Source organism: Octopus bimaculoides, chromosome 24 (assembly GCF_046866305.1).
Source record: "Octopus bimaculoides isolate indiv1 chromosome 24, ASM4686630v1, whole genome shotgun sequence".
Classification (NCBI taxonomy): Eukaryota; Metazoa; Mollusca; class Cephalopoda; order Octopoda; family Octopodidae; genus Octopus; species Octopus bimaculoides.
The window spans coordinates 23,816,891-23,842,363 of NC_142951.1; the positions used below are offsets into that span (position 1 = coordinate 23,816,891).

At 38.4% G+C, this 25,473-nt stretch overlaps 1 protein-coding gene and 1 long non-coding RNA gene across 2 annotated transcripts in view; one reads left to right on the top strand and one right to left on the bottom strand.

Moving 5' to 3' along the window:
• The window catches only part of LOC128250819 (uncharacterized), a 482,529-nt gene that overhangs the window by 22,101 nt on the left and 434,955 nt on the right, over positions 1-25,473 (top strand). The window lies entirely within an intron of this gene.
• LOC106882576 (cytochrome P450 2J5) overlaps positions 1,894-25,473 on the bottom strand; it is a 44,127-nt gene continuing 20,547 nt past the window's right edge. Inside the window, exons 2-4 of the mRNA XM_089341345.1 lie at positions 12,405-12,926; positions 8,448-8,891; positions 1,894-7,220 (exon numbers count right to left, since the gene is read on the bottom strand). Coding sequence (XP_089197471.1) covers positions 7,036-7,220; positions 8,448-8,891; positions 12,405-12,926 — 1,151 coding nt within the window. The 3' untranslated portion in view covers positions 1,894-7,035. The remainder of the gene's footprint in view (positions 7,221-8,447; positions 8,892-12,404; positions 12,927-25,473) is intronic.

Here is a 25,473-nt window from a genome sequence, read left to right on the forward strand (position 1 = left end):
AAATCTAATTGAGCTGATCTTATAATCAAAATTGTTCCTGCCATGACCATCCTGTCTTTACATGGCTATGTAGGATGACTGTGTTATTTAATGAGTTATAGCCATGTTGGTTTCCCGACCACATGGTTTTGGGTTCTGTCGCACTGCTTGGCACCTTGGGCAAGTGTCTTCTACAAGAGCTCTGCTTTGAACAAAGCCTTGTGAGTGATAGAAACTGAAAACAGCCCATTGCATGCGTGCATATGTACACACATACCATCATCATGCGTATAAGTTCAAGAGGTATTTGGTCACTATTTCTAGCAGGTCAAGCAAGCACAGAAAAAGCATCTCACATTGACTCATGACATCTACAGGGCAGTGTGATGTGGTGGTTTTAGGTACACTAAGATCAATTGACTGAAGCTTTTGAAAAATTTAGATGATGTAAATGGGTAAAGATCTGATTTTTAAAAAGCCAACTAGAAATTTAAAAAAAAACGCAGTTGTTGGATACCAATTTCACAAGGAGAAAAAAAAAAAGAACTTAAAGAATTGGCGTAAAAAAAAAAAAATTCATTTAACCCTTTAGCATTCAGATTACCCTGTCAAATGTAATGCTTATTTATTCACATAGTTTTGAATTAATCATCTTATCTTGGAGCTATGAGATTTCAATGATGTGATTATTTATTTTGAAAATGATATTATAGAGCAAATATCAGAAGCCAAATATGGTCAGGTTAAATGCTAAAGGGTTGAAGGGTACTTATAAAATACTGATTTATACAATAGCTTGATTTTTTACTATAAGTTGTTCTTGCAACAAAAAAAAAAAAAAAGAAGAGAGAGAGAGAGAGAAGAGAAAATGTCACCAAGTGTTATGTGAAAGAAGGGCCATGCATCATATGGTCGTGTTGGTTTATAGCTTTTTTTTTTTTTCCTTGAAGTTATGAAATGAATAAAGTTTCTTTTTATTTTATTTTGTTTTCAGTCATAACTGTTTAAAAAGGACATTTTTTTGGTCTAACTGTAGTTTCAAGTTGCTTTGTTCTGTTTGTTTCTGCTTCAACAAACATTGTTAAGTTATATATTTCAGTTTTTTTATTTTATTTAATTTTGTTTGATTAGAGTAAATTTTGCATGTATTTGCCTGGCCACATGAATAGGTGCCCTTTTTTTTTCTTTTTACTATTTAAACTCTTTACCAGTTGTCTGTCTATATTGATTTTGTACATGTGTATGATTGATCAAAGCTGGAAAGGGTTTTTCACTTTTGTTCAAAGTATTAAAAAAAAAAAAATGAAGCTATAACTTAAAAAGGGATAAAAACTTAAGCAATTTCAGTAAGATTCTAAAAAAAATCTCAAAATAAGATAACAAGAGCACTGAAACAAATAAAATGTTAATTTTAATATATACATATACACATATGTACACACATATACACGTATATGGGTATATATATACATACATATATAAATATACATACAAGTATATATACATGCACACACACACACGCACACGCACGCACGCACACAAAGCTTTTTATTGTTTCATATAAAATTTTAAGAATTAAAAAATATTTTAAAAATCATTTTGAAAACCCCTCTCAAGAGACATACATATATATTGCGTACAAAAAAAAAAATGAAAAGCATTGAACAAATGAACACTGAAACAAAACAAAAGGGAAAATATTTGAAGTATTTGCTATTTTCTTGTTTGTATATTAAGATGATGATGATGATGATGATGGTGACAGCCATGGTTCTGGGGGTGGGGTGGGTGGTTGTGATATTCATATTAATAAATAACATTATCAAGGTAGTGAGCTGATAGAATCATTAGAGCAACAGACAAAATGCCATATAGTATTTCCTCTAGCTCTTTGAGTTTAGAGTTCTAATCCTGCTGAGGTCAACTTTGACTTTCATCCCTCTGGGACAACAAAATTAATCTTTAGCACACTGTAGATGCATCATGTTACTGTGTGAATTTTCTTCCCTCTCACCGAGACACAATGCACCTGCAGCTATTGAGGTGAAAACTTGTACAGTGCCATAATTTGCCTAAGCATGATAAAAGTTTAAAGGGTAAAGGTAAAGACCCACCTTGGTCATGAATGACCATGGGATTGCACCTAGAAAGTTCCCTTCAAAGCATAAGTCTGGGCAAGGTTGTTTAGGGAAGACCAGCAGTCACACATGCATACCAGCCTCTCCTCTGCATGCCACTGATATTATCCAAGGGCTGATACAGCTTGGCACCAGTGACATTGCAACTCATTTCTATAACTGGGGAAACTGGAGAAATGTAAAATAAAGTGTCTTGCTCAAGAACACAACACAGCCTGGCCTAGGAATCAAACTCACTACCTCATGATTGTGAGCCTTATGCTCTAACTACTGAGCCATGCACCTTCTAAAAGTTAAGTACCAGGCAAGTACTGGAGTCAATATAATTAACTTTTCCCCTCCCCTTAAAAATTGCTCGCCTGTGCCAATATTAAAATTATCATTATTACTAATTTGTCACAATGTCACAAATCTCAGGGAAGCAGAATGTGGAGTATAAAATTGATTGTATTGATTCTAGTAGTTGACTGATACCCCTGCCTCCAAATGAAAAAGCAAAGTTCCTATTTCATATCTTGCTATAGGGTGGGTTGGTAAAATAAAGTACCAATTATATAATGGTATCAGGCATGTTGCTTTGTACTAATGTCAGAAACATTATTACTATCAAGTTCTGCTGGGGTCAACTTTGCCTTTCATCCTTTCGTAGTTGATATAAAAAAAACATCAGTTGAGTTCTGGGTTCAATGTAATCAATTTACTCCCTTTCCTGAAAATGCTACGCTTGTGCCAATATTTGAAGCCATTATTATTTCTTATTAAAATGGTAATCTGATGGAGTTGTTAGGGTATTGGAAGAAATTCTTTGTAATATTTCTCCTGGTTCTACATTCAGAGTTCAAATCCATCTGAGGCCAACTTTGCTTTCCATGCTACCAGTCTCAAAAAAGTGAAGTACTAGAGTTGTCATCCTCTCACCTCAGAATTCCTGTCCTTGTGTCTAAATCAGAAACCATTTATTATTATTAAGGCAGCAAGCTGGCAAAATTGTTTGAGCTTTGGAAAGTGCTTTGCAATTTTGCCTTCTTTCCACCCTTCATCAATAAACTAAAGTACCAGTCAAGTACTAGGGTCAATGCTATTGATTAAACCACATATCTTCTGAATTACCAGCCTTGTACCAAAATCAAAAATATTTATTATAAAGAAATATTTTGCTTTAGCAGCATCAGATAGTTGTTGAATAATGCATGTGTGTGTGTGTGTGTGTGTGCATGTGTAAATGAGAATGTGAGTTTGTGCATAATTTCATTTAGCTTCTGCTTTCCATGCTGGTATGGGTTTGATGGTTTGACAGAAAATAGTACTCCGGAGAACTGTGTGAGGTTCCAATCTAATTTGGCATGGTTTCTATGACTGGATGTCCTTCCCAATGCCAACCACTCCAAAAGTGTAATGGGTACTTTTATGTGCTACCAGCACAGGTTCCAGTTATGTGACACCAGCATTGGACTTTGGCTTGACAAGTCTTCTCTAGCATGGCAGACTTGACAAATCTTCTCAAGCATAGCATATTACCTTGGTCACTTATCATTGCCTCTGTGAGGTCCATCCTTCGAAAGGTGCTTTTTATGTACCACTGGCATGGATGCCTGTTATGTGAAACCAGCATAGCTAATATATTTGGTATTTTTAATAATTTCCACAACTCCTCAGGTATTACATCTAGATGATGATTATGATAATGTTTTCCATTGTGCTTTATGACAACTGAATAGTTCTCAATTGTACAGAGGCTACTGTGTGTGTGTGTGTGTGGGGGGGGGGTGATTTTAGGTGATAAATCAACTTTAACCTCAGTACATTTCTGGTACTACATTTTAATCAACTCCAGTAAGACTCTCCAACCACATTCTATCATACCCAAAACCATTCTAATACCCCTAATATTTTTAGCAATGAACACAAAGCCACAAATATTTGGGGGGATTGTATAATCGATTAGATGGGCTCCAGGTATTTGACTGGTACTTATTTTTTTACCATCTCCAAGAATGACAAAGAGCAATGTTGAGCCAAGTAGTATTTGAAACCTGAAACCCCAGTGCTTCTGCTCTTTTGTTTCATTAGTAGAAGACCTGAAACCCCATCATAGAACGTTTGCATGATGTATATAATTAAGGTACAGAAAAATCTGCTGTACTCTAGAATGTAAAGATCAAATACTAAGAATGTTAAGATCCAGAACAAATGCCACAAAATATTTTGTTTGATACTCTAAAAATTCTACTTGCCCATAAGCTCTCAGAGGGAATTTTGATTGATCAACCTAAAAAGGCTGAAAAACGAAGTTAATCCAAATCTTTCATAACTCCATTCATAGCTAATATGCTTTATAAGAACATCAAATCAATAACCTAGTATTTGATTGGTATTTTTTAGTTTGATCAACAGCAGAAGAATGAAAGGAAAACATGATCTTGGCAAGATTGAACTTGGAAAATAAATAGCCAGAACAAATGCTGTAGAGCTTTTTGTGTAATATGTGAACAAAACATGGCCAATCCATTGCTCTAGACCAGGGTTCAGCGAAGCAAGGTAAATTACCCCAAGAGGAGTAAAAATGAAATTCTTGGGGGGTAATTAAGACTCATAAGTAAAATTATATAAAAAAAAAAACCATGTTCCTTGTTACCACAGGAATTTTTCTTCTGGCAGCACTGCATCTGTCCAATATAATGGACATGTAAATAAATTCAATAAAATAGATTCAATAAATCTTTTGAATTCAAAGAAGTTACGATTCTCTTCTTTTCAAATCGAGTGGGTAATGTCAGCATAAATAAATATTTTTTGGGGCAATTGGTTAAAAAGGCTCCCCAACCCTGTTCTAGACTCACTTTATTCCACCAACTTTGGAAGGATGGAAGGCAAATGTAACTTCATGAGGATTTGAACTTAGAATGGAAAGAGCAACAGCATACACTGTATTTTGTGCTTTGCTACCCCGTTTAAAATGACAAAACTAAATATTTCTTAATTCATCTAGCTTGACTCTCTGCTTTCCCTGCCACAACACCACAGACATGAGGATGAATAATAATTTCTGACATAACCAGAAGGTTAGAAATCTGGGGTTAGGAAGAATTAGTTGATTAAATTGATCCCAGTATCTGACTGCTGATTTATTTTATGGACCTTTGAAGAACAAAAGGTATAAAGTTAACCTTGCCATGGCAGGATTTTAACACAGAAGATACAGAGCTATGAGATACAAAGGATTTTGTCAAATACTCTTATGATTCTACCGATCCACTCCTAATCTAGGCTTAAGGCCACAAGTTTTTTTTTTTGTTTTTGTTTTTTGAAGAATTGTAGAATAACTGATTACATAAAGCCCAGAATTTGAAGAATACACACACAAGGATATATTACTGAAACTCACACTTTGAGCCTGCTCTAGAAGGATGACCACATGATAGAATTACAATCCAGAACATTAAATTATAAAGATAACATTTATCAAACACTTTGTTCTGACACAATCGCTCCGCCAAATACTCCTGCCCTAGAGATGAAGGTGGTGGTGATGATGATGATGATGATGATAATAATCCTAATTTTGGTAACACATTAGATTTTTAAAAATGTGACAAAAAGCCACAATTGCGGTCCTGTAGCAATGGAAGGACATTGTCAGTTGGTAAGGATTATAAACAGACCGGTTCAAATACTAGATATTGCACCCACCCGTATTATTTTCATATAGGGATATTACATTATATATATATATATATATGAATATGTGTAAAAAAAAAATTATAATTTTCAACTCATAATTTTGCCACATGTTGTATACTGAATCTTCAGTATACTTTACAACTTGTATATTTTCATCCTGCTATATATATATATATATATATATAGGAGACACACACATCTATGCAAGAGAGTGTGTGTGTGTGTGTGTGTGTGTGTGTGTGTGTGTGTGTGTGTGTGTGTGTGTGTGTGTGTGTGTGTGTGTGTGTGTGTGTGTGTGTGTGTGTGTATATATATATGCACGAGTGTGTGTATGTATACACACACACACACACACACACACACACACACACACACACACACACACTCTTTTTTCATGTTACAGTTATTACACACACACATTTATGTGACAATTATCATACACGGATATTCTTTACTCTTTTACTAAGAGTAGTAGTTGCTAGGTGGTAGTAACAGTAGATTACATAAACATACCACATATGTTAGCTAATAGGTTACACAAAATTTACAAATAATTTTCATACATACATTTAATATGTTTAATATAGGGATACATTCTATAGTGTAACTTATCCACATTACATGCATACAGCACAAATGTAAGTATATATATCACATACAAATATGCACAAGGTTATATTAGTGTGTGTATGTGTGTGTGTATGTATGCACATATATGGTTATTTATATGCGACTATGTGTGTCTATATACAGATGTGCGTATGCATGTACATGTGTATGTGTACATGGGTTTGTATGTGTGTGTTTATATATATATATATATATATACACACACACACACACACATTCATATATACATGTACAAAAGTATCTATATACATGTAGATATATATACACTTAAATATGTGTGTGTCTATATATTTCTATATACAAGTTTTTATATATTCGTATACTCATTTTTCTATGTATGTGCTACTTTTTATGCACATATGTAACAAAATATACACATAAAAATACAGAAAAGGAAATGCATTTTTCCAAAATTTCAACACTCATTATTTGACTATGCTGTGCTATGATAGTTCACTGCTGTATTGCATTGTGACTATACAATTTTGCTTGTAGTCTTGTAGTGAGTTTTTGTGTTGGCTCCTCTTCTTTGTTTTTTTTTTTCACCTCCTCCTTTTGTCTCATTCTTCCTTCAGTCATCATCATTGCCATCATTGTGATGCATGCATTATCTTTGTCTTCGATTGATTTGTATTCTAAATGGATGAGGCATGTTGGTGATGCCAAACACCCCTTTCAGAGGTGGCAACTCATCACCAGCTGCACATGTGAAAGTGAACTGTTGTAACATTCCAGACAGGAAAAGGAACAGCTCTGACTTGGCCAGTGGTTCTCCGAGACAGCTTCGTTTACCTACAAAGAGCACAAAGATAACATTGTTGTTATTAAAAAAAATCATTATACCTATTATACATCATCATCATCATCATCGTCGTCGTTTAACGTCCGCTTTCCATGCTAGCATGGGTTGGACGATTTGACTGAGGACTGGGGGACAGGAGGCGACACCAGGCTCCAATCTGATTTGGCAGAGTTTCTACAGCTGGATGCCCTTCCTAATGCCAACCACTCCAAGAGTGTATTGGGTGCTTTTACGTGCCACCGGCACGAAGGCCAGTCAGGCGGGTACTGGCAACGGCCACGCTCGAAATGGTGTATTTTACGTGCCACCTGCACAGGGCCAGTCCATCGGCACTGGCAACGATCTCGCTCGAATGTCTTTTCACGTGCCACTGGCACAAGTGCCAGGAAGGCAACGTTGGTAACGATCCACGGCCATGCTCATTAAGGTGGCAAGCCTGCAGAAATGTTAGCATGCAGGGCAAAATGCTTAGTGGCATTTTGTCAAGCCTTACATTCTGAGTTCATATTCTGCTGAGATCAACTTTGCCTTTCATCTTTTCAGGGTCGATGAAATATGCACTGGGGTTGATGTAATCAACTAGCCCCTCCCCACAAAATTCAGGACTTGTGACTATAGTAGAAGAGATTATTATTAATGTTATTATTTCAACATAGGTTTTTAACTTGATGTGTGTTTAACACCTCAATATTTGACTGTGATGGTGTTTAACCATGCTATATTTTGGTAGTACACTGTTGTATTGTATTGTGACTGAGCAGCTTTGTTTGTAGTCTTCTAGCAAGTTTTTGTGTTCGTTCCTCCTCTTCCTTTTGTTTATCATTATAGCAAATATTCTGCTCACTACCACAGATTTGGATGTTGGTTGCTTGATCTTAACCACTTGAGCATGTCCCTTAGTGTCTGACAATATGTGCATCTCTGGTCATGAGCAGAAGTAATGGGGGAGCATCATAACCATGTGTTGAGAGGGATTCTTTGGGGATTTGAGAGTGTAACAAAAGCAAAGTTTGAAGAAAATATTAGTCATTTTTTTCATACTTTCTAGGGGTAAGCAAATAGCAAATAACAGTTGCTACCCAAGGACAAAAATTGTTACACAGTGTATTAGTTGATACCTCAACCTCAATCTAATAAACCCCAACAAACACTGAATATCAAAACGAGGTTTCAAAATAAAGAAAAAGCATGATTGAAACTCGAGAATATCAACTTACCCACAAAAAATGGTATAAAGGCTGATGGCGTTTCGTTTTTACCCTTTGTCTCTGATAAAAATCGTTCAGGTCGGAAATTTTCTGGATCGCCCCAGATTTCCTTGTCTGTCATTACTGAACCAAGATTGGGGATGATAATGGCTTCTTTTGGAATCGTGTATCCACCAAATGTAATGTCTTTCGGTGTCTGTCGTCCAAGTAACAGCTGGACAACGTTGCCTCGTCGCTGAATTTCCATTATAGATGCATCAAGATATGGTAGACGAGACCTGTCGTTGAGTGAGGGCAGACGATCGTCTTCTACATTTTCGTCAATTTCTGCTTGAATCCGTTTCTGGACATCGGGATAGTGCAACATATAGACAAGGGCCCACAAGATTGTTGATGTGGTGGTCTCTGTGCCAGCTATTAGAAGGTCACCAATTACTTTACACAGCTGTTCTTCTGCAATATACAAAAAACAATACTGTAAGTAGGGAGACTACGTAGGTGTAGATAGAAAGAATTTCAACTGACGGAAGTGCGTGTGTGTGTGTGTGTGTGTGTATGTGAGAGAGAGTGAGTGTGAGAAAGAGAGAGAGAGAGGTAGGCACAGGCGTGGCTGTGTGGTAAGGAGTTTGTTTCCCAGCCACATGGCTCCTTTTACCGAACGGCTAATTTACAGGGACGTAAACACACCAGCATCGGTTGTCAAGCCAAGTTAGGGGACAAACACAGACACACACACACACACACACACATATCATACAGAGCAGAGAAGGAGAGAAATGTGGTGGATGTTTTAACTTAGTATATGTGTACATGTTATGCAGTGGTTAAACATTTTCCTATGTAGAACTCAATGCAAAATATGGTGTGTGTATTTATTTAATGGTGTCTTGGCGACCACTGAGAGACAAGTGTGTGTGTGTGTGTGTGTGTGTGTGTGTGTGTGTGTGTGTGTGTGTGTGTGTGTGTGTACGCATGAGTTCATACGTAAGTAAAAAAAATTTCAAGATTGAAATAACGGAACAGATTACTAAAATATACTTGACTTTGGTTATTATTATTATTATTTATTATTATAAGTAGTAGTAGTAGTACCCAATCACCTTGTAGTACACTACCACCGCTATATATACATCTTGCCCAAGCCCTACATCACCCACACATACCCTCCACCAAACCATCTCACATTACCAACCCACCACCACACATATCCCCCCCCCCCAATCACACACACGGTGTCCAAGAGTACCCCCACCATACACACATTTACAAATGAAACCTCTAAACTTCCTTAACCAGCAAGGTCTCCCCACTCACCCTCCTCCCACGAACATATACTTTCTTCCTCTAAATACAGATTAATCAAAAAAAAAAAAAAGGGGAAAAAATTTCGGTGTGGCGGAGGCGGAACACTGGAAGGAAAAAGGAAGGAGGATGGGAGAAGTTTTCCGGTGTAATGGTCAGTCAATTTGGCTGGAGTGTGCATGTACTTAAGAGTGGAGCAGCGGATGTTTGACTAAACCACCCTCCCACTCTGGACACTCACACGTTTAAATACAACCTATCAGCTCGTTTCGTTTGAAACAAAAACTCAAGACTAAGTGTATGCATGTATGTATGTATGCATGCATCCATGTGTATTTGTATGTGGAGGTCATTAATTTGACCACATGACCAGCACTGTCCTAATTACGAAGAATTTGGTTCAATGTTTTTTAAAGGGGGGAAGAAAGGGAAGTAGAAGACGAAAGAAGAGGTAGCGGTGTGGGGTAGATAGAATTAGAGAAATTGGGTTAATATTTCATTTCAAGGATTGCTTCCTGACAGTTCTACCTCCTTTTTTTAAGGGGGAGGAAGGGTGGTAATTGGTGGTGGCGGTGGTTTGTGTCGGGGGAAGTGTTGAGCATGATGTTTATACATGAGTATACATACAAAGATATGTACATACTAAAATACGCACACACGTATATACATAAAGATACATACGTATACATCTACACACCTAAGAATAAATGTATATACATATAGATACATATACACCCACGGATACTTACATAGACGCACATGCAAACAAAGATACTTCCATACATACATATATGCACAGAAAGATACATACATATACGCACACAAGAATACACACACATACCATACACGCACACAGATACATACGTTGTACACACCCCACGCACACACAGTGCGTACGTATATTTTAAGTGCGCGAGATCTTTTTTCACTTGGGTGGTTATGTGCAGTGGGGTAGATGTATTCATAATCCTATCCCACACAAACTATGTAAGGGTGAGGTTTGTGTGTGTGTGTGTGTGTGTGTGTGTGTGTGTGTGTGTGTGTGTGTGTGTGTGTGTGTGTGTGTGTGTAGAATAAGTAGTGCAGAGCGAATATAAATATTTCAGCGGTAATATTAGTTAAGCAGTACTCATCAAGCTTATGAATGAACTTAAATCAACATTTCTCACACAGATATACTATTTTTGCTTTACAATTACGACCTCAACAGACACACACAGTGCATTATAGAATGCAATGATAATGTAGTTTGTAATATCAAATAAAGTTTTTTGATATTTAAATAGTTCTGATAGTTCAAGAAAAATTCCTCCTGGTAAAAAAATTAACAGAACGAGAGGCTGATACAGAAATACGTTCACTGGGTTGGCATGCTGCAGAGTGCCAGCCTGAGGTACGTATATTTTCCCATTTAAAACTGCTGGGCGTACTAAGGTGTCCATTTGCTTTAAATATCCTAATTGCTATTTCATTATTTTAGATTCACTCAAGGCGACGCACTGGCAAAATCATTAGCGCATCGGACAAAATACCTCGCAGCATTTCTTCCGACTCATTACGTTCTAAGTTCATTTTCTACTGAGGTCGACTTTGCCTAATCCTCGCGGGGTCAATAAAATAACAGGTTAGAACTGGAGTCGGTGGAGGTAAAGAATACGCACACCACCCGTTTTCGGTGTAGCCCTAACCCTAAACGCCGAAAACGAGTAGGGTGCGTATACTTTACCGTTGCCCTGGAGTCAATGTAAAGGGCTTACCTCTCCCCAAATATTGGTAGTCTTGTACCAAAATTTAAAATCATTCTTTTAAACTCACTTAAGGCAGTCAGCTGGAAGAATCGTTAGTGCGTCGGACAAAATGCATGGCAGTATTTCTTCCGACTCTTTACGTTCTGAGCCCTAAATCCCGCCTTTCATCCTTTCGGAGTTGATAAAATAAGCACCAGTCGAGTAGTGAGGGTCGATCTAATCGACCATCCCCCTCCCCCAAATTTCTGGCCTTGTGCCTTTGGTAAGAAAGGATTATTATTATAAAGCAGCAAACTGGTTGAATCATTAGTGTGTTGGACAAAATGCTTTAGCAGCATTTCTTCTAGCTCTTTATATTCCGAGCTCAACTTTACCTTTAATCCTTTCAGGATCGGTAAAATAAAGTACCAGTCAAGCACTGGGGTGGAATGTAATCGACGAAACCCGTCACCTTAAAACTGCTGGCTTTGTGCCAAATTTTGAAACCATTTTAGCTATAAAAAATGTTTTAATGGTTCAGAACCACTGGCTTAGTTTGGAGTCTATGGACCCCTTTCCTTTAATCCCTATTTTACCCTATTGGACCTTCATAGCCATTTAAAATATCCTATTAACATTTTATAATTAAATATTATTAGGAATTATATAAAAAAATATAGAAATATTTTGTATATTATAGAAGTATAACCAATTTATTGCACATAAATTTTAACAGCAAAATTAATGGAACCTGGTTGAGATTCACAGTTCTAAGGAAATGTAAAATTTTTTTTTGTAACTACATTACGCAATGCCTTCTATAACTGTTTTCTGTATATATTTGCAATGCTTCCAGCAAACTACAATATTTGTATGATTAACCCCAACTAATTATTTTTTGTTTTAGAAAAAAAGGATTTATTTTTGTGATATTTACCATTTAGTGATGTATCGGGATCCGTTTTTTCTCTCTGTTTCATCTCTTTGATGTAAGCATCAATGAAGTCTTTGATGTTTGTTTCTTCGTATTCTCTCATGTGGTCGGTGACGGCAGTCGACAGGAATTCCTCCATGTTTTCAATGTTCTTGAAAATCTTTTTGAATTTGAACGGATCGCCGGGCAAATGTTCCAGCATGGGGAAGAAGTTAACGATGGCGCTCAGACCAATGTTCTTGAAGTTCTCATCGATACCGTGGACGTATTTCTTAAACTGTGGGTTGTCGTAATCGAACCTGCGACCGAACATAAGTGAACAAATCACGTTGGCCACCGCTGTCTGCACCAAGTCATGAGCATCGAACGGCGTATTCACGTTGCTATCCAGCGCCTTGACAAAAGCTGTCACTTCCTCGTGCATTCGATCCTCCATGCTGTGCTGACCGAGACCAAGATCTTTGAGCACCCGCAGCGTCAACTTCCGTTGTTCTCGCCAAGTCAGACCATTCGTACATACGATACCTGAAAATTGTTAAAAAAAAGCAAGCATAAAACGAATGTAAATGAATAGTGACAAAAATATTTGCATTTATATTGAACAAGGTCTGCATAGTATATTAAATTATGAAAACATTAATGGGTTTGTATCCATAATGGATGTGTATGGCCATGACTAGCCAGTGTAAGACAAAGATCAGTGCATTAACAGGTGACTTCTACTTGTAGTTATCAGTAAGAACGTTGGCCCTATGCTGACAATATACGAGGGGTGTTGAAAAGTGTATGAGCGGGTGCTTTATGGGTGTCGCGAAAGGCCTGGTTGGAGGCCCAACCTTTCAAGTTCTTTTACAGGGCTTAGAAAAATTGAAGGACCGCTGCAATAAGTGTATGAATCTGAGAGGGGAATATGTTGAATAAAATCATAATTAACTGAACCTCCTGTATTTTCTTTTACTCAAAGCCAGGATTTTTTCAGCACCTCTCGTATGTTGTTTCTCTTTAATCCGTGGTAGCACTAATCGGATTGACATATGATCCAAGACATTCTACTTATGATAATATACTTTTAAGATTAGTATGTGAGGCAACAGGTTGCAAAACTTAGACCCGAACTTCAATGTTGGTGCTCTAAATATAATCGCCAACGTGATATCGCTATTACTGGTATAAGCCAAAATTATTACTGATCAACGGCAAAGCAGATCCATTCGCTGGTGTTAGATAAAAAAAAAAAAAGATTGCAGCGTTTCCTCGATCGCATAACTAATCTAACTAATCAAAGGCTCCCAACAGCTTTAAATATCTCAAATTTCGGGGGAGAGGAGCAAACACAAAACATTCACACAGATACAAAATATATATATATATATATATATATATATGTACGACGGGCTTCTTTCAGTTTCCGTCCACCAAATCCACTCACAAGGCTTTGGTCGGTCCGAGGCTGGAGAAGATATGCCCAAGATGCGACTGAACCCGGAACCATGTGGTTAGGAAGCTAGCTCCTTACCACACAGCCACGTGTGTGTGTGCGTGCGCGCGCGCGAGCTCACGCATTGTGAGAATGTGTGTTTGTCCCCTCTACCGCTTGTCAACTGGTGTTTGTTTATGTCCTCACAATTCAGCAGTTCGAAGGAAACAGAAAGAATAGTACCAGAAAGGACTGGGGTCCAGTGTTTGAGACAATTGATTTAAGATATAGTATTAGTTAATTTGTTAGTTACGTATTCTCCTTCCTCTTCCTCCTCGTTGTTAGTTAAGAGCGTATCTAATCTGAAACATTATTTAATTAACACCAAACCAGTTAGCTTAATTTTAAATCAGTGGTAATTGAGGTTCAAATCAACGGTAGTTCAGATACTAGTTTAAACCAGTATCAGTTGAGATATGTAAACTGTGTCTCTTTCTCCACTGTATAATTCAATTCAATGCACTGGTCATCTGTAACCTAAATGTAAAAATTAAGCGTAACTCTCCGATAAAAATCTATTGTTAAAGAATCCACACTCGTATGGTATGATGTCAAGTGTCCACTCCTACTCATTGTATGTACCATCACGTGCCCACTCCAACTCAATGTAGAGTCAAGTATCCAGTTTAAGTGCCCTACTTAGAGCCATATCGGCTCTGGGTTTGAACATGTGTGCGTACGCGGACATACGAAATACACATACACACTCACACACACACTCTTGAACACTTGGTTTATAGGTGTGGGAAGAAAATTCAGTAACCACCAAGTAAGGTCATATACACATCAGCGAATTTCAGCTATTGTCTATCAATGGCACATTAAGACGTTACATCAGTGGTATTTTTTCAAAATTTTAATTACATTTGATGTTGATTCTTGGGGAAGTTTCATTTTGCCATGAAGAAACATACGTCTTGGTTCTATTTCACTTTTTATTATATCAGTCAACACGCCGGACAAAATACCGAGCGGTATTTCTCCCAACTTTTCAATTGTAATGACGTCCGTATAAAACTGATTGACACGGAATGTTTCAAGGGAGACAAGAAAAGAAACTCGGGATTAAATTTTGTTAGTGTGGTATGTTTGTCGGCGTGTTTGTGTATTGTCGTTTTACCTTCAAATTTCGCCGAGGTTGACTTTGCCTTTCATCTTATTGTTCGGAGTCGATAAAATAAAGTATCAGTTGAACACTGGAGTCGATGTAATCGAATAATCCCATAGCCTTATAATTAACTAATTGCTTGCTCAATCGTTCGATCAATCGCTCAATCAGAGAATTTGTTGGATTCTTTTCACTGTCATTCGCGACCTCATCTACGACATGCCTTCATTATGCCAAGTCTGTCTCCATACAAGTCAACATTAGAATGCTTGCAAAGCTAATATATAAAAAAAAAACTGCGATAACGGTCTTGCAGATAAACTCCACATCTTTCACCATCCTACCCACCATCTTAAATAAACAGAACGAACTAATTGCCGCTTGCCAAAAAACATGGTCAACATTATATCTTGGAAATTTCAAAGAAAGCTATGATCTATTCTAGCTTACGGTGTCATTCATTTTTTTCCTTTCCAAATCACCGATCATGCGAAAGGTCGATTGAGCGAAAAGCCAGTACGTGCGGTTGAATAATACATATCCACCACTCAAACACACACACACACACACACACACACAAGTGACAAATAATTTAAAAAACGAAACAAAAACAAAAAAAAACATACAAATATACTTGCTTCCTCACCTTACTTTTCATACTATCACATCACCTACCATTACCATCCACATTCAGAAACTACAAAAACATGAACGGCATCATAAGACAGCACTTAGTGTTTAAACACGCCCACCCAATCATTCATGCGCGTGCCCATTCGTGTGTTGTCCTCATACGAGTGTGCGTTATATATTATATATATATATATATATATATATCCACACACACACACACACACACACATGCTTGCTTGTGTGTGTACAGAGGAGAGTAATAACTATCACTGCTGGTAGCCATTATATAATAGAGGTAGATGTGCAGGGATAGTAAATGGTGATTAAATGTGTTAGGAAGTAAGGGAGAGAGGGCAGAAGGGTGAATGTGTAGGTGTGGGTGGACGGGTAGATGTATGATGGTGACAGTTTAATTTCGATGTAAGGAGAGACGAAGTGGGATGAGAATAATAATGATGATAACAACAACAACAGCAGCAGCAGTTATAGTGTTGGTGGCGGTTGAGCCTGTGTAGCAGGGTGAAGGGTTTTCCTGGTGTTTGACACCAAACCGAACAGCTAAAAGAACATGTACCAGAAGAGGGCGTAGTTGATATATAGACAGCCGTTGTTGTTACTGTCTCACCTCCAGTTGAATTTTGATTAGGTAGACATAATCAACGGTATTCCAACCGTGCCCATTTCGTTATTTTTTAATTTTTTAAAATGGATTGTATCATCAGATACAGAATTTCTCACAGAATAGGAAGATATCATAGTGAGGAACGTATTATATGGATACAAACTGTTTTTATGTTCTGCTTAATAATGATGTGGGAAGCTAAAAAAATTTTTAAGTCAGTAATAGTTTTTGGCGAGTTAGCAGAATCGACTTAGCCTTTCATCTTTACGAGATTCGACAAAATAAGTACCAGGTGAGCACTGGGGTCGATGTAATAGACTTACCCATTCCCTCGAAATTTCAGGCCTTGTGCCTACAGTAGAAAGGATTATTATTATTATTATTATTATGGCAGCGAGCTGGCAGAATTGTTAGCATGCCGGGCGAAATGCTTAGCAGTATTTCGTCTGTCGCTACGTTCAGAGTTCAAATTCCGCCGAGGTCGACTTTGCCTTTCATCCTTTCGGGGAGGATAAATTAAGTACCAGTTGAACACCGGGGTCGATATAATCGATACATCCTCTCCCCCAAATGGCTGACCTTGTGGAAAAATTTGAAACCATTATCATTATTATTATTACCTCCGCCTTTGCGTAGGTGGAGGTATTGTTTTCAGTCGCGTTTGTTTGTTTCTTTGTCCGTGGACAAGATATTTCAAGAACCGCTGGGTGGATTCGGATGAAACTTTTAGGGATGTTTGGCCTCGTGACTGGTACGAACTGATTAGATTTTAGAATCGATCTGGTACCGGCAAGGATTCTGGATTGTTTTTCCGTTTTTTTTTTGTTTTTTTTTTGTTATTTAATTTTTGAGAACCGTCGGGTTCATTCTTAGTATTCTCGTTTGTGAAAGCAGCCGAGTTTATTTCAGATATTCTCATTTTAAAAATCATCTCCGGCAAATCGTTGAGAAGACATTGATGTTACCTTGGCGGCGGTTTGCGCTCTCTGAGCGCTCTTGTTATTCTTATTCTTCTTATTAAAGCAGCGACCTCGTAGAATCATTAATGCGTCAGACAAGTTCTAAGTTCAAAATACTCTGAGGTCAACTTTGCCTTTCAATCTTTCTTAATTGATATATTAAAATAACAGAAAAGTGCTGGGGTCGATGTAATCGACTAACCACTTTCCCCTAAAGTTGCTGGCCTTGTGCCAAAATTTGAAACCTTATTATTACAAAAGAAAAGGCGACGAGCTGGCAGAATCGTTAGCAAGCCGGACAAAATGCTTGGCAACAGATATTTCATGCGTCTTTACTATCTCAGTTCAAATTCCACCGAATTTGACTATGCCTTTTTATCTTTTCGGGGTCGATATTATAAGTACCAGTTGAACGCTGGGATCGATGTAATCGACTTAACTCCTCCCCCGAAATTGTTGGCCTTGTACCAAAATTTGAAACCAGTATTATAAAGAAGTCACTAGTGTATGCTTTTGAAGGGATATTTGGCTATCATTTCTAGCAGGTTAAACAACAACTACAAGGGAATGAAGAGGTGTAGAGAGAAAAATATTTCAGAGAAGGTCGTCCATCAGGTAAAAATGAACCCATCAACCTTATTTTCTTCCCCTCCCCACTGAAATGCTGGCCTCATTTGATTTCCTGTCAGACATTAACATCTCAAGTCTCTTTAAATTTGCAGTTCGATTCATATCGACACTGATCACCCCCGTTCCACCTAATCCACCCATTCTAGAAAATTTCTTTCACATGAACCGGGCCTTCACTGGCTTAGCAATTCTAATTACTTATAAATCAAATAATTCACTTCATCAAACAACACTGTTTGATCGTGAAGCTTAGTGTATCATGGGTCTCTTTGATCAGAACCGACCGGGAGTTATACAATAACAGGTGTACAGAAATTAGACAGTGGAGAGAGTATAACATGTTAACCACTGCATGTCGGGGCGTGCAGCAGAGCAGTGATTCTAGTGGCGGTAGTGATAGGCGAGGGCTCGCAAGAGGATTGAAAAGGATGCGAACAAATCGCCACATTCACTAAAATTCAGATGGTTTTAAATGTTTTGGCGCTAACAAACAAAGGTGGAGGTAAAAGTAAAATGTTTCTTTAGAGGAGTATCAAGTATTTGTCATTTTGAGAACCACTGCAGTGTTGTCGTCAACTTGATGGTGCACTTGTTCCATCAGAATCTACAATAGATTGGAAAGGAAGGAGAGAGTGTGCATTTGCCCCAACTGTAACAATGTATAGTATAGTCACGATCTTCCACTAGGTAGGAGCATAGAAAAGCTGAAGCAATGAGATCGCATCTAACTGGTGATTAATTACTGACGAACTATAGGTTTGCTCCCAACTAGATCCAAGGTAACGCATTGAACAAATAATGATATCGATCTAAGTGACTGGTACTTTTTCTTTATTGCTCCCAAAAGAGAATTGCAAAGACGATCTAGGTAGGATTTGAACTCATAAAGTGTCGTAACTAAATAATACTGCAAAGCATCTAGTTTGACATTAACGATTCTGCCAATCCATTGCGTTGAGGTGATGACGACAACCACCACCACCACCACCATTCCAAGCTAAGGAGGCAGCCTATGTCATGTCACTCGACCTGCTAGATATAGCAGTCACATTTTCCAGAAATTGCATCCTACAATCCTAAAAATAAGGAACGAGCACTGTAGTCTTAGATAAACTATATTTATACAAAAAAAAAAGTGTAGAGATGGTCACGGTTGGGATACCTTTGATTATAGTTTTAGTCTGTCAAAGTTGATACCTGGGGCTAAACAACTACTAAGAATTTAAACCAATTCGCTGAGTCATGGAGTTACTGGGTCATCATCTGGGACAATACCGCGGGTACGAACAGATGTCCAGTACCACATTTAGGGAGGGGTCATTCGAAAAATTGGCCTTTAATTACTAACGGGTATACTCCAGCCTCTGGTCGGCGGTTGCGCTGTCTTGTCCGTCTTTTTTCTGTCGCTACTATAACGGTCCCTGTTCTTTGGAGATGGCTAGTCTCGTGTCTCCTACTAAGACACCCCTGGTCCACTCGTTTCTCCACCTCATGTCACCCTTGTTGAGTATAACCGTCCCTCCTTCAACACTATCCATTATCCAAAATCCTTTAACTCCAGAACCTCGTTCCTTTGAAATGTCCTCCTCGTGCACGTTTTTCATGCAAGTACTGATGGGCTCATAGTACTGGCTTCACTTGCAAGGATTGTGGACACTGCTTTTTCGGACTCAGCAAATAGGTGAATATATGTATATAGTCAAATCGAAAACGAAAATATAAAAAAAACAAAACAAAGGTCAATAGGACGTACACAGAGAATGTATTGATGCTTAGTTTAAGATGGGAAAAAAAGAGAGGGTATATAACGTTTCGAGCATAGCTCTTTGTCAAGAGGAGAAAAGGTTCGGAGAGAAGGAAAGAAGTCCAAGAAAAACACGTGTGTGATTACAAGGCTGATATACAAATATATATACATTATACATACATATATATTACATATGTACACGCTCACACACTTAACGACACATGACATTAAAGAACTATTGAAATTATAGACTATTGGAAAGAGTAAATTAGAGGGGAGGGGGATAAACTGGCAGGTTGTAAAGAGAAGAGTAACCGGATTTCTGTTATTCATTATATATACTTCTTCACCAGCAGCACCCCACCGTCACATGCGTTTTACTCTCACCACCACCATAACCACCACAACAGCAGCAGCACATGTTTACAAGCCCATACCTTCACCACCGTTACATTATGCATACTCTTCCCACCCCGTCATTCCCAGTTCACCACAATGGAGGTGATTAGTCCACACTGCCAAATAAGTGCACATACCTACCGACTTTCAGTGACATTGACAATCATCAACAACACCACCATCGCCCCCATACACACACAACTGCCGACAACGTCACCACCAACACTTACAGCACCATCACACTACCACCACAAATTACACCGTCAACACGTATCAACAAGGGAACCTCTACGTGGTCGTTCGATTTACTGGAAGTAACAGACAAATTCCCGTTCATATCACAAGCTACTGTCTTAGAAAAGAACAAGCTGGGTAACCTGCTCGTGAGTTTCCTGCACATGAGGGACACGAGATGGCCACGACTGGAAATGTCTGATCACAGGCTTGCTCGACTAAGAGTGACGTGGGGGTTAAGCAGCAGCAAGAGTAACGCTCCCACAAACAACGTAACGAACATCAACCTTGATCAGGGCTGACCCGTAGCTAGACAAAACAGCGACGCCAACACCATCAACAATAACCTTGATCAGAATTGAACTGTGACTAAACAATGACAATGGCGACAGTGACATCATCAACTACCACCACAACCTGCAAAAACCTTGATCAGGACTGATCTATGGCTAAACATCAACAACGACGATGACGACGACGACGACATTAATAGGAGACATTACACAAACACGCCCACAAACATACCACGCAACCACACTAACAAAATTTAATCCTGAAATTCTCTTCCTGTCTCCGTTGAAACATTTGGTGTCAACAAGTTTGATACGGACGCCATTACAACTAAACACTGTACATTTAGTATTTAACTGATTAACTGTAGTTTATTTACGCTTACAACTGTTTTCCACCCCTCTCTTTACTGTCATTTACTGCAGTTCAGTTAAATTTAGCTTTTTTTTTTTTTTGTAGTTTATTTAAATCTACTGTATTTTACTGGCGTTTATTTAAGTTTTAAGGTCTGTTTATTTGGTTTCATTTAAGTAAACAACATGGCGGAAGTTGTCAGATTTGTTGGTTTTTTTGCTTGCTTTCATTTTTGTTTTCCCGTTATTCGTTTTACTGCTGGTTTAAGTAAGTGGGCTTGTAGCCTTGATGGGGCACTACTTTCAATCAATTACATTGACCCTATCCAGTACTTAAAGACTCAATATTGGTAAAAGAGTCAAATGTATTATATAAAGATACTAGCTATGTGAACAGGAATTGAAACAAAAGAATCTTGAACCCACATTTAGCTCTCTCTCTCTCTCTCTCTCTCTCTCTCTCTCTCTCTCTCTCTCTCTCTCTCTCAGAGTAAAAAGAGTTTGACTAAAACTCTTCAGGACGGTGTCCAGTATGGCCGCATTACAAATGACTGGGAACAAAAAAAGTAAAGTTTATAAGGAATTCTCTTGTGACATTCGCACGATTTGTAAAGCCAAAGACCTGCTCCTCCGGAAAGTCTTGCTTCAATCTGAATCAGTAGAGCGTATCGAAGGGACACTTGAGGACAGTGGTTCTCAAAACCATTTTTTATCTATGTCTCCTTTGATCACCATTTTATTCTGGTGGATCCCCATAGCCATTCGATGTTTAAAAACTGATACCTCCTTTCAAAATTCCAGTTTTGTTTTTCACAAATTAACTTGTGCAGGTTGAACCATGTAAAACATTTTGAGAAAGAAGTTTAGTTGTTTCTTGCAATAAATATATCTAAAGCAAAATTTTTTCAATATAACACTGTGCATCCCCAATTTACTATTTTGCTTTCATGGACCCCCTCCAAGGGTCATATGGACTCCAGTTGAGAGCCACTGCTCAAAGCGTTGGTAAAGTTGTAATATAGATAAGTAGCTGCCTCACTTGTGCAGCAAGACTCCTCTCCACGTCACCTATATTATCCAAGAGGAGGGGGCATGGACCGACCGACAAGGCTTCTGACATCGCACCAGTGACGTCATACAAATTGCTAAAGCGAAGCTGGAAGACATCTTGAACTGTTTTAGGGGACAGCAGCTCCTGATTGGAGTTCATTAAAATCGATCAGATTCGCTGGATTGATACTTCTGTTCTTTATGCCGATCTTGGAAAGATGTAAGGCAAAAGTTGACCTCGGCGAGATTTGAACGCAGAAAGAGTTTGAACAAATATCGCAAAGAATTTTGTCCGACACAAACAAATTCCGCCACCGAATTCCAGAGTTCTACTCTTTCTTCCTACCTAATCATACCCCAACCCCCAATTGAACGTCATGTCAGTTTGTAGGGTATTTTTTTGTTTGTTTTTAAGGAGTCATGTGCCTTTCTTAGCTCGGCGTTGCCAAGGTAAGTTTGAAAGAAACGAAGGTTTAAATGACTGAGAAGATCTCTCTCTCTCTCTCTCTCTCTCTCTGATAAAATTCTAAAATAGACAATGAGATGGCACCGATTTCTGACAGCGAGGTACTTTATATATATATATATTTATATATATATATATATACACACACCTGCGCACTCACATGAACAAACACATACATAGATTATACGCGCACCATTACACGAGCGCGCGCACACAGTTTGCAATCGCTTAAAATGTTAAAAAAGGTAAGAAAAAGAAAAAAGCATTCGACAATTTAGTCGAGTTAAAGAGGCTGTATAGTCATAGCTGAGACCTCTGATCATTGACCTGTCGCATAAAAGCTGGCTTGTGGTTAAACAACAACTGATGTGGTATTTGAACTCCTAATGCATCACCTGTACTTCGATTCTCTCTTTACTCAGACACACTAATTCCACTTCTGAACGCTCAGACAAACGTCCTAGTTCTATATTTTTGCACCTAGTTATACCCACTGTATTTACATACCTTAAATATAACGACTCGCGTGTCAGTACGGTGTGCGTGTGCGCGTGTTTTTGCGCTATTTATTACAAATTGTATGTATTTGTGCTATATATATCAACCCGCGCACGTGGACTTGCTATACGTATATGCATACATTTATATATACGTACGTGCACACATACACAACAAACCCGTATATTTACGTTTGTGCTATATATAATACGTGTGCGCTATATATATATATATATATATATATATATATATATATATATATATATAAAAATAAATAAACCGGATATGTACAATAACCTATTTGTAGGTGCGTGTGTCCCATTCTAGATATACGGGTGGACTTGGGCTTGTTACGCCTGTTAAATTTTAATAAAAATTACAAAAGACGCCCAGGACACAAAACAAAATTATACTGAACTCTGACACCTCGCTCATGTCAATGTACACACTGTTCATATTTTAAATTCAACGAAGATTTTTTGGGGGAAAAAATGTTTAAAATTGACGTTTAAATATTTCATTTCTAGAAAACAGCAAAAACACTTCCATACACTTAGGCACTTCCTCATACTTTTCCCTTTTGAACTCACAATGCCCTCAAATGGGCGCTACTAATCGCTAAATTAGACATTATACCACCAGAATTTGAATTTTGATCTGTAGATCAGTGGTTGTCAACCCTTTTTTTTTTTATACCTATGAAATACCTTTGATTCCTATTTTATTCTACTGGACCCAAATGAGACATTTGATGCTTAAAAAAGTTCCATTATATTTTTATAATTGAATATTATTAGGAATAGTATAAAAAAATATATTTTGTGTATTGCAGATGTATAACCAATTAATTTGCACATAAATTTTAACAGCAAAATCTTATGTGGCCCCCAAGGGTCATATGAACCCCGATTGAGAACCAGTGGTTTAGATTTATGATCACTTAAATGTTTGGTTTTGTTTGTGATTATAGTGAGCTTATTGATAACGTCTCTAACCGTGTGTGTGTGTGTGTTTGTGTGTATTAAGGCGCATGGCTCAGTAGTTACAGCGTCGGGCACACAATCATGAGGTAGCGAGTTCGATTCTCTGACCGGGCTGTGTGTTGTGTTTGTTCTTGAGCAAGACGCATTATTTCACGTTGCTCCAGTTCACTCAGCTGTAGCAATGAGTTGCGACGTTACTGATTGCCAAGCTGTATCGGCCTTTGCCTTTCGCTTGGAGACCATCAGAGACCATGTAGAGAGGGGTGGCTGGTATGCATAGGCAACTACTGGTCTTCCATTGCTCGGACTTGTACTTCGGAGGGGAACTTTCTAGGTGCAGCCCCATGGTCATTCGCGACTAAAGGGGGTTCTCTTTCCTACACACACATGTATTTATGTCTGCGTGTGTGGATGTGATTTCTCATGTAGCGAAACATGGACTGCGTGATCTGAAGCACGCAGCAACAATAAACTATGCTCTCCGTGTATCCAAGAGGAGGACTGTTTTTGTGTTTTTGTTTTATCAGGTGGTTGGTGAACAACCTGTTGTGTTGTGCAATACACCATTTTTATGTTGTTCGTAGTTCATCGTGGTCTGTTGTAGAGAGATTCGGGAGCTAAGTAGAATTGGTACGGTCTTCTATAAACTTGGTATTGGTACTCCGTCAGTTACGACGACGAGTGCTCTAGTTGATCCGATCGACGGAACAGTCTGCTCGTGAAGTTAACGTACAAGTGGCTGAGAACTCCACAGACACACGTACCCTTAACGTAGTTCTCAGGGAGATTCAGCATGACACAGGATGTGACAAGGCTGGTCTTTCGAAATACAGATACGACCCATTTTTGCCAGCTAAGTGGACTGGAGCAACACGAAATAAAGTGTCTTGCTCAAGATCAGAACGCGCCGCTGGGAATCGAACCCACGACCTTACAATCGTGAGCCGAATATCCCAACTACTAAGCAACGCGCCGTCACCTATGAGCCTAACGTCGGTACTCCAATGTTGCTGTGTTTCTGTTTGGGCAAATGAGGCATCTGTCATGGTTCTAAGTGTACTAGTGCGTCGTTTTACTTATTTTACTGCGTGTATTGGAGTGTGATAGCTGATTGTGTTTGATATTTTCTGGTGCTATTGTATTTGAGGGCGTTATTTAAGTGACGGATAAGTTTCTAGGTGACTTATGTAGGGTTGAAGTATTTATATATAGCAGTCTCTGGAGAAACATGGGGAGGATGCGAGTATGTTGTTATCTACGCATGATGTAGACCTTTATTTTGTGGGTATAAGGTCGTCTCGTATAGGTATGCAGGGTGGGGCAAAAGTCACTCACCAAAACATTTGACATCTTATTTATAGTAGGTTATTTCATATACACAAGGCGGCGAGCTGGCAGAATCGTTAGCACGCCGGGCGAAATGCTTAGCGGTATTTCGTCTGCCGTTACGTTCCGAGTTCAAATTCCGCCGAGGCCGAATTTGCCTTTCATCCATTCGACGTCGATAAATTAAGTACCAGTGATACAGAGGTCAATTTAATCGATTAATCTCTTTTCCCCTAAATTTCAGGCCTTGCGCTTTTAGTAGAAAGGATTATTTCATATACGTCTTTACGTTCCGA